Here is a 9,878-nt window from a genome sequence, read left to right as displayed (position 1 = left end):
GGGAAAGAGAGCGGTTGTGAGATGGCTCAAGTTTTTCCGGTGGAAGAAAAAGAAAGAATATGAAAGAATGACTGCTGAAGAGAAGATACTTTACAAACTTAGAAAGGTGATACAAAACCTTAGTTCCGAGTGTATCTTGTTGCTGAAATTCGCGTATTAACAGCGTATATTCCTCGTCGTTTTTTGTGTTTGTGGTTCTACGAATGTACTCAGGCTCAGAAGAAAGAGGAACGCCTTATGGAGACGATGAAAAAACTCGAACCTGCAGAGTCAGCAGAAACAATGCATGACCCCGAGATATTGACACCCGAGGAGCATTTCTACTATCTGAAGATGGGTTTGAAGTGCAAGAACTACGTTCCTGTCGGAAGGCGGGGAATATATCAGGGAGTGATCCTGAACATGCACCTGCACTGGAAGAAGCACCAGACGGTACAGGTCGTGGTCAAGACATTCACACCAGAGGAGGTGAAGGAAATTGCCTTTGACTTAGCAAGATTAACAGGTGGAATAGTTCTTGACATCCATGAAGGGAACACCATAATTATGTACAGAGGGAAGAATTATGTTCAGCCTCCTACCGAGATTATGTCGCCGAGGATTACCCTCCCTCGGAAGAAGGCTCTGGACAAATCCAAATGCCGGGATGCTCTTCGGGCTGTCAGAAAGTATATTCCCCGGCTTGAACATGAACTCCAGTTGCGTCGAGCACAGGCTGAGACCAACCGAGATAACCCTAATGTTGTAGTTGATGCCCGAGAAAGCAGCCGGGTTGTGAGTTCAGTCCGGAGGTCAGAGCGGGTAAAGGAGATTATAGAAAGAAGTGAAGAGGGTTTGGAGGATGATGACCGAGAAGAAGCTGAATCAAAAATGGCAACGGATTCGGAAGATCTCTCAGATATTTTTGAAACTGATTCAGAATCAGAAACCGAAAAGGCTGATCGACCACTTTTTCTTACAGAGTTTGAGAAATTTCCAGCAGTACACGACCGAGAACCCGAAGACTTTGAGGAGCATTTGCGTAGCATATCATCGGAGTCAAGAAACGCTAAATCGAAGGTTGAAAAAGAAGATGACGATGACTCTCCAGATTTCGATGAAGTTGATAGGATGTTTCTGAGAGCCGCTTCACTTCTTAAGAAGAAGAGAAGATGAAGTACTTGTATACAGACAAAGGTCTAGTCACCTTTCTTGTATAACTCTTCTCTTAGTTCATGCCCTTTTGTAGAATCAGGAAGGTGAACACAAGACTGAATACACAGATGAATGAATGTGGTTACATTACACTACAATGGCTATGTACGGATGTTATGAATTTGCAATTCGGATTCAATTTTCTTAACATTCTCTGCAATATCTCGGATTCTGGAAGACAACTCTTCTGTGTGTTGTTCAACATTGTTCATTAAACTCAGCAACCTGTCTCTGTAAGCTTCACACAACTGATTCTGATGCCCGATCTCCCTCTCGAGCTCCTCGATCTGCTTGTCTTTGTCGGCCTGCCAGATTCGAAAACTCAGTAAACCACAGGATATATACACACACATATATATATATACACACATATACAAAACGTACAAGAACAGTATTGTATGGAGAAGCAGTGAGGAAGAGTGGATGGTTGTGCTCTTTGATGAATCTGGTGACGACCCATTTCCCAGATTTCTCCATTTTCACGAGGATCGTGGCCTTGCAGCCTTCTCGAGAACTGTGTCTCGGCCTCTTCTCTCCTCCAAGATGTGCACTTTTCTGACTGTTGGGAGAAAACCCTTGTTTGTTACAGCCGAGTCTCCGAGCGAGTGTTCTTCCGTCGATCCCCGATCGACGCCTCTGCATCATCCGCACCACGAACCCTAATCTTCTCGCGTAATCTACGTAGAAATTCCTCGCCTCGTCTTCGGAATCGAACTCCATTCCCACGTAGGGTTCCAAGGTCTCGCCTCCTCCCATCTCCGACTCGTGAAGCTTCACGTCTCCGGAATCATCTCCGTTGCTCAAATCCACTGTCACAAGAGCATAATCGAAGGCCAAACCATGAATTCGACATACCCTTTATCCAAATTTGTCAATTTTTTTCTTACATTTCCCAGATCTATGTGACCGAACAGAGATTTTTGTCGGAGTACACATGCGATGTGAAGTACCATCAGACAAAAACAGAGCATCACACAAAGATACATGCCCAGGAAACGGCAAGAACTCGAAAGGGCGTGAAATCTAACAATCTCAGATGATGACAACAACAAGAAACGGAAAACATCGGATTACAAGAAGCAAGGTCAGTTCCTTAACTACAAATCAAAATTAATAAAAATAAATAAATAAAAAGAGATGGGGAAGATGAAGAATCGAAGTGTACTTGAGCTCTTGCAGAAAGAAAGGGTCAGAGTTAATAATAAGCGCCGTCGAGGTTTCAGCTGTTTTCAGGCGCAAAATCACTCTTCACTCTTAAAATACTTTAAAATAAAAAAAAAAGTTTCAAAAAAACCAGAATTTTTTTTTTTGGCAAATGAGAATAAAAAAAGTGCAAATTTTCGAAAGTTGCACAGTTTAAAAATATCTTTGTTTTTGGTACAAAATATCAAGACTTTTTTTTTTCAATTTGGGATAGTTTTGAAATCTATATAATTAAAAAAAAAAAGTTCTGGGCGATGTCTCGTGTGAATATCTCGTGGGATTGTCGTAAAGGTTGCATCTTTCGTGCCATCACTAACGCAATCACCGCGTTTTGCTAATTCTCTTCTTGAATCTCACCGAATAATTAATATTTATAAATTATAATTACACCGCCTATAGAATTTTTTTTTGTTTTGCAAAACCTTAACATTGAAAAAAAAATCCCGTAAAGTTGACTTCTTGACCTCTAGTTGTGTCCTGCTTGTCCCTTTTCTGGTCCGAAGCAACTTCGGAGAGAGAGAGAGAGAGAGAGAGAGAAATAACTCAATAAATTAATTTTATTTTTATTTTTCTTTAAACGTGGGAAGGGATCACCGCTATGAACCACTTTTCCGTATAAGCTTCACCAGTAGTCACCGCCATTGTTCTTGAAGATGAACAAGAAACCTAAGATTTTGAGCTCTGTAAGATTTTGCTTCTTCCTCTCCTTCTTCGTCTTCTTCTTCTCACAGATGTTTCTTCCCTTCGCTCCCCTGTCTGTTTTCTTTTTCTCGTGAGCTGCTGTGTCGGAAAATCTTGGTGGGTTTATGTTATCTTTGTCGATTTTTGTCCATTTTTGCTGTTTGGGTTTTAAGGATCTTGGAAAAAGTCGGGATCTTTGGTTGCAACAAACTGAATGAAATTTATGATCTGAAACTAAAACTGGCGTAACTACAGAATTTCCGGTTGATCAAAGTTTCCATTTTTACCAGTTGTTGCTGTTGCTGTACCTGCGTCATCTATACATTCATCTGTATGGCCATTGTGTTGTGTTTGTGTCGGCCTACACACACACACACACACAGAGAACATCTGTGTATATGCATCCCATTGGCTCTGTCAAGATGTCGGGTTGAGTGACTTAGGTTTTGAATCCGGTCCTAATCGAATTCTCCATCTTCATCTTCTTGCCCTCAGGGATCACAAAACATGAATGAACGAAGGAAGAGCTCGTCCCTTCGCCGGTTATTACCCTTTGTGTTTCTGCTTGCCACAGTTTTCTTCATAGGGAATGCATTTATCACCATAGACTACAAGGAGGTAAGATTCTTTCCAAAGCCTGACATCGTCCCTGCATTATGCTAAATAAGGAAAACAGCCCCTTGAAGCTCCATTTCGTTATATGAATTCTTGATTTGCCTTTCCCTTTCCATGGCCGGAGGAAGTTTTAGAGTGCCATTATGGTCCATCTGATTGTAAGTATCGGGTCTAACGTTTCAGGGCACCTCGGGATGGAGTTCGGTATTTACTCTTCATCTTGCAACATTGAGAATGTGCAAGGTTTGTCTGATAAACCACGCGGTTTTCTGTACATATACGCCTAAACGAAAGTTCTGCTCGTATTGTTTATCGGAAAATTGACATCTTACAAGTGTCCATCTCGTGCAATCAGGCGGAATTCAGGCCTCTTGGAAGCGAGACGCTACCTAGAGGCATCGTTGCAAATACGTCCGACTTGGAAATGCGACCGTTGTGGGGCACTGTCCGCAAGAAGGTATTATTCTTTGCACGGGGATTTCTATGTTTTCCTTGGGCGTTCTTCGCTGAAACAATCGGCTTTTTCGTTGCTCAGAAGCCAAAGATGAACTTGCTGGCCATGGCGACGGGTATAAAACAAAAGGAGAATGTCAACAAAATTGTCAAGAAGGTAACAAGTTGGTCCGAAATGCGCATTTAGCCCGACATGTCTGATGTAATAATCTCTCTTTTTCATCTCTAATAACGTGGCAGTTTCCGTCAAACGAATTCGTGGTGATGCTGTTTCACTACGACGGGATCGTGGATGAGTGGAAAGAGTTCGAATGGAGCGGAACTGCTCTTCATGTTTCTGCCATAAACCAAACCAAGTGGTACTGTCCTTTCATTTTGTAACCAAGAATGCCGGTATAGTTCTATCCGTTTTAAACTTTGATGCTGTGAACAAAGGTGGTTTGCAAAGCGGTTTCTGCACCCGGATATTGTCTCGTCATATTCTTACATATTTCTATGGGATGAAGATCTCGGTGTCGACCATTTTGATGCTACGAGGTAGAAATTCGTACAAGGAGTCTAATGCGCAGTGTCATTTAGTGAAAGATGTGAAGCTTATATATTCTGCCTTATAATCAATGCAATTGCAGGTATCTTTCGATTATTAGAGAGGAAGGACTTGAAATATCACAACCTGCTCTTGATCCCCGTTCGTCGGAGTTGCACCATCAAATCACGGCCCGAGACAACAAATCAAGAGTGCATAGGTAAGTTCCCTCAAGATGGGTTTATGGTTTAAGATTTAGGATTTAGGGTTTAGATTCTAAGATTTAGGATTCGGTGTTTAGGGTTCAGATTATCATCACCCGACTCTCTAAAATTGCGTAGTTTCGGTAAGATGAACTTCACATCAAATCACGGCACGAGACAAACAAATCAAGAGTGCATAGGTAAGCTCTCTCAAGATGGGGTTAGGCTTTAGGATTTAGGATTTAGGGTTTAGATTATCATCACCCGACTTGGTAAAATTCCATACTTTCGGTGTGATGAACTTCACATCAAATCACGGCACGAGACAAAGAACCTCAAGATGGGTTTAGGGTTTAGGATCTAGGGTTAACAATATCATCACCCGACTTGCTAAAACTGCGTACTTCCGGTATGATGAACTTCACATTTCGTATAATGTGTTTTTCTGTGTGGAGTAGGAGAACATACAAAGTGATTGGTCGAACCAGATGCAACGAGAACAGCACCGGACCTCCTTGCACGGGGTATTTCTTTCTTTCCTTCCTCGTTAAAAGCTTAACGGGTCCATTTTATCTGTTCTTATATTCACATTCCATGTCCTAGTGATTCGAGAAAATTAACTGTAAGAAAAGATACAATGCAGATTTGTTGAGATGATGGCTCCTGTGTTCTCGAAAGCGGCCTGGCGGTGCACATGGCATATGATCCAGGTATTGTACTATCCGTTTTCTTGTTATGTTGTCGTATAAACAGTAAAGTTTCTCACCGTACGAATGCACCGAACGTTTTATTTTTTGTTCCGGTTACGTTATCCAAGAACGATTTGAACCATGGATGGGGTATAGATTTCCAGCTCGGGTATTGCTCTCAGGTGATTTTCATGGCCACAACCAGTTACCGTTTTCTTCTTCCTCCTCCTTATGTCCATAACTCGGATGTCGGTTTTACAGGGAGACCGGACAAAAAACATCGGCGTCGTAGATTCCGAGTATTTGCTTCATATGGGCCTTCCTACATTAGGAGGTTCAGCTGAAAACAAGGTTAGAAACTGAAGCACATGACAACACTTTAGCCATCTCCACTTCGACACTTTGCTAAAGCCTATTCTTTGTTACTGTGAACGAGCAGACAGAAGCCGAGATTTCCGATCAGAGACAACATAGTTCAGGTAGATCCGAGGTAAGAGCTCCTGATCGGTTTGGGGACCGAAACAAGATTGGAACTCCATTCATTTTCCTCTCCCACATTCTCACCGCGAGATTTCTGCGTGTAGGTCCGGAGGCGGTCTTACGCCGAACTGGAGACGTTTAAAACCCGGTGGAGAAACGCTGTGAAGAAGGACGAATGTTGGGTAGACCCATTTCGACAATCACCAGGGCCGTCCGCGAGGTTTTAACCTTTCTCCTTCAATACAATATACACTGCACCGAAGCTCGGCATTACCCGGAAAAAGAGCAGGAGAGTACATGAAACTTCCGGAGGCATTTATCAGACCGGTTAGGTTCCGACATCCACGAGCTTTTTGTCTTGTTGCTCTGCTGAGTTTTACGGGTCGTAGAGTGTGTATATATGTATACATATATGTATGTATGTGTGTATGTATGTATGCATGCATGTAGCCAAGGTGCAATTCTTTCCCATTGTATCTCCGTGTTTGGAAATAATAAAGCTTCATTCATTGACATGCTGAGGACTCACAATACGATATGTAATGATATACATTAATACCAATCTCGAAAAACATAAGAAACTATGTTTCAGTTCCGATCAAGTATTTGTGTTTTGTTTAAATTTTAAATTTAAATTATGTACCTTTCAAAGGTGGGTAAAGAGTGACTATTAATTTTTTTTTTGGATAAATATCATTTTACACCGAAATAAATAGAAAAGAAAAATTCAATTGCCGATCCCAAATAAATTTGGGATTAAGGAAATATTGTTGTTGTATAAATATCGTTTTGCAAAACAAAGTTTTTTAAATTCTGTTTATTTATATAGAAATATTGTTTCAGCCGTATATCTACATGGTTATCGAAATTATACATATATTTATATCTGTTTAAACGAATAACAAAATAAATCTTTTCGGACTTGCTATAAATCGATGAACTTGGGTAAAATAGCGAACAATTAAATTGTAAAAAGAAACACCTACAAAGAAATATCGAATACCTCTTACCTGACCTTCTCCTTCAACTAGAAGTTTATTCCTCTCGCTTTGGCAAGGAGAATAGTGAGTGAGAGAGGCCGAAATTTTATGCAGGAAGATGAACATATAATTATAAGGTCTCAGTAGGAACTCGTATAATCTTCCGTTCGATTTCTCGTGCCCAAGGAGAGCGGAAGGAAGCGAAAGGGGATGATGGGCTCTCATGTTCTCAAGCCTCCTGTGATATGGCGTTGTTTCAGTAGCTCCGTTCTCGATTTCTTGTCCAAATCTCACAACCCTGGCTTTCCAGGTATGTCTCTGGGTATACACGAGCAATCACTTGTAAAATCTTCCCTCAAGTCGAATTTTCGTACAACATTCCGTTCCGTCAATGAAAAAGGGTTTGAAGCTTTTGTTCTTTCAGTAATTTCCACGAACGCCTTATGGGCATTGCTCAGGTCTTGAAACTGGCCGCGTGAAGTTGAGATTTGCTTCTTCTTGAATGGGAATTTGCATTGAGTTGTATAAAAGTTGGCGACTTTGTCTGTGCAGTCAACTCTAGATGGAGTGATTGATGGACCATTTTACGTGGGCTTACCTTAGGTTTCATGAAGCTAAATTTGATTTTTTTAGCTTCATGGTGTTTATTATCGTGTCTTTTGACCTTTTGTTCTTTACATGTTAGTATCAGGAAGATGGGTTAGAGCAGGAGAATGCCCTTCTTTCAGATGTTTTGCTGCTTCTTCTCCAGGAAAGATTCATTTGCCGAAGAAGTAAGGTCCTTCACAATACATAAACTTACAGAGATCGCATCTTTCCTGTGCTTAATTCGGTGAATTTGTGTTGTTACTTCAGAAAAAGGAGGTTGGATGAGGTCTGTGTCGAAAGGTTTGAGCAATACAGTCGAACCCTTATACAATCATGGATTCTACAAGGTATTCGTGTGATTTCATTCATCAAGTTCTCATCTTTTCGGTATTTATATCCATAAGACATTGTTGAGGGGCTGTGTTTCTTAGTCTCTAGTGTGAATACTATGCAGGCAAAGTGTTTGTCGATGGAAAGAAAGTGAGTAAAGCTGGAACACCTGTGTCTAACAGTTCAGTCATAGAGATCACAGCCGAGGTTCCGAAATACGTATGTAGGTGATTACTCCCTGAAAACAACCCATCCTCTGCAAATTTATCCGAGCTCAGTGACTCCATCGTTGCCCAGCTAATATCCGTTTTTTTCCACGAATACAGAGCTGGCTACAAATTGGAAGCTGCAATAGAGCAGCTCGGTATTGATGTCACCGGAAAAGTAGCGCTTGATTCAGGGCTTTCTACTGGTGGATTTACCGACTGTTTGCTTCAATATGGCGCATCACATGTTTATGGAGTGGACGTGGGTTATGGTCAGGTGCTAAATACTGTTCTATCAAGTTTCCGTTAATACAATCAGAGTTTTAGCTTGTTGTACCGATTTAGTCAGTGATTGTTAACAGGTAGCTGATAAAATCCGTCGGGATGAGAGGGTTTCTGTCATAGAACGGACGAACCTGAGATATCTCCCGGGACTTCCCCGAAAAGTCGATTTAGTGACACTCGACCTCTCATTCATTTCCATTCTCTTGGCAAGTTTCCGACCCTTTTAGTTTTGTCATTTTCATAATTTGATTTTATTTCAATTATTCCCGGAGGCTGCACGTATATGTTAGAGCGATCGTTTCATTTTTTTTCCTGCTCATATAATCGATTGCTGAAGAATTTGAGTTTTGGAGCAGGTGATGCCAGCGGTTATCAATGTGATGAAAGAAGAAGCAACTTTAGTTACTCTGGTTAAACCTCAGTTTGAAGCTCGTCGATCTCAGGTAAATCTTCTTTCTCTTACATTACGGATTCCGCTTCTATAAAATCTTTTTTTAAAAAAAACTATAAATATTTTGCGTGATTCTATTCTTTTTCTTCGAAATTTCATCTTCCCCTCAAGGTCGGGAGCGGAGGCATTGTGAGAGACCCTGAAGTACACCAGGAGGTAGGCATCATCTCTCGATCTTCTTGTGGCTCTCGAATCTTTTCTTTCTTCTGCACCTATAATCGTCATCGAATTCTTTGAAACCGACACAGAAACGGGCGTTTCTTATTTTTCGCATTACCGTTCTGTCTCGGGCTGAATCCGATCGTTATAAGCATATCCATCTCTGGCTTCGGCGATGGAGAATGTATAATATATGGTTTCTGTGTATGGATTTCAGGTTCTTGAGAAGATAGTGAAGGGCGTTGAAGGGTTTGGACTGGAAAGCAAAGGATGGATCGAGTCTCCCATAAAGGGGGCGGAGGGCAACAAAGAGTTTCTTGCTTGCTTCACTCGAACGGTGGAGAGACCGGAAGAAGAAGGACTTTGATGTGTGTTCGGTTTTCAAGGAACATGATTTTAATGTTGACTTTTCGTCTGCATGCACTTAAGTTACATTGTCTGAACATTCGTCAAGGAATTAGTTTTCCAATTTAGTACAAATTGAAGATTTTTTTTTATAGTATTTATTTACCCCTCAACATATATATGTGTGTATTTAAGTATATGTATGTAATGTTATTTTATTATTATTTTTAAATATGACGTGTCATATTAGAATTTGTTTTAAAGATTTTATTAATCTTATATATATATATATATATATATATATATTATATATTATATATAAAAGTAGAGTTTTCCACCAGAGGGTGACACGTGTCTTTATGTCTTTAATTGGAATTTTAAAGGTTTTTCAAATAATTGCATTAATATGACTATAGTTTTCAGAAAACTATCTACTCAAAAATTGACGTTGCCTTCCTCCCTTATAACTTTATTAATGAATAGTTAATTT

General features: G+C 40.5%; 4 protein-coding genes across 6 annotated transcripts; 3 read left to right on the top strand and 1 right to left on the bottom strand.

The window, feature by feature from the left end:
- The first annotated feature begins 6 nt into the window (after positions 1-6).
- On the top strand, positions 7-1,292 carry LOC104804707 (uncharacterized CRM domain-containing protein At3g25440, chloroplastic). Its single transcript, XM_010529051.2, has 2 exons — positions 7-106; positions 214-1,292. The coding sequence occupies exons 1-2, from the start codon at positions 68-70 to the stop codon at positions 1,153-1,155; spliced, it is 981 nt and encodes a 326-aa protein (XP_010527353.2). The 5' UTR covers positions 7-67; the 3' UTR covers positions 1,156-1,292.
- Positions 1,240-2,439, bottom strand: LOC104804706 (protein FAR1-RELATED SEQUENCE 5-like). Its single transcript, XM_010529050.1, has 3 exons — positions 2,360-2,439; positions 1,579-2,003; positions 1,240-1,499 (listed from the first exon to the last, which is right to left on the bottom strand). Coding segments are annotated over exons 1-3 (630 nt in total). The 5' UTR covers positions 2,361-2,439; the 3' UTR covers positions 1,240-1,295.
- Positions 2,440-2,924: 485 nt separating this feature from the next.
- LOC104804705 lies at positions 2,925-6,559 on the top strand. 2 transcript variants are annotated; one of them, XM_010529046.1, is made up of 14 exons: positions 2,925-3,080; positions 3,574-3,696; positions 3,877-3,936; positions 4,049-4,150; positions 4,229-4,303; positions 4,387-4,505; positions 4,582-4,683; positions 4,776-4,892; positions 5,334-5,399; positions 5,519-5,585; positions 5,693-5,746; positions 5,826-5,915; positions 6,004-6,054; positions 6,149-6,559. In XM_010529046.1, exons 1-14 carry the CDS (start codon positions 3,051-3,053, stop codon positions 6,269-6,271), a joined length of 1,179 nt encoding a protein of 392 aa, XP_010527348.1. In that variant the 5' UTR covers positions 2,925-3,050; the 3' UTR covers positions 6,272-6,559. The 2 variants fall into 2 exon arrangements, with proteins under 2 accessions (XP_010527348.1, XP_010527349.1); XM_010529047.1 differs by lacking the exon at positions 2,925-3,080 and adding an exon at positions 3,094-3,195.
- Positions 6,560-7,066: 507 nt separating this feature from the next.
- Positions 7,067-9,542, top strand: LOC104804704 (hemolysin A). Of its 2 annotated transcripts, none has more exons than XM_010529045.1 (9): positions 7,067-7,334; positions 7,716-7,797; positions 7,880-7,959; positions 8,067-8,169; positions 8,269-8,425; positions 8,511-8,639; positions 8,790-8,876; positions 8,996-9,040; positions 9,261-9,542. In XM_010529045.1, the coding sequence occupies exons 1-9, from the start codon at positions 7,235-7,237 to the stop codon at positions 9,408-9,410; spliced, it is 933 nt and encodes a 310-aa protein (XP_010527347.1). In that variant the 5' UTR covers positions 7,067-7,234; the 3' UTR covers positions 9,411-9,542. The 2 variants fall into 2 exon arrangements, with proteins under 2 accessions (XP_010527347.1, XP_010527346.1); XM_010529044.1 differs by having other exon boundaries at positions 7,068-7,334; positions 7,710-7,797.
- Positions 9,543-9,878: the final 336 nt, after the last annotated feature.

The sequence above is a fragment of the Tarenaya hassleriana genome, unplaced genomic scaffold, assembly GCF_000463585.1.
Source record: "Tarenaya hassleriana unplaced genomic scaffold, ASM46358v1 Cleome934, whole genome shotgun sequence".
Taxonomy (NCBI): Eukaryota; Viridiplantae; Streptophyta; class Magnoliopsida; order Brassicales; family Cleomaceae; genus Tarenaya; species Tarenaya hassleriana.
This window is presented reverse-complemented; position numbering and strand designations above follow the sequence as displayed.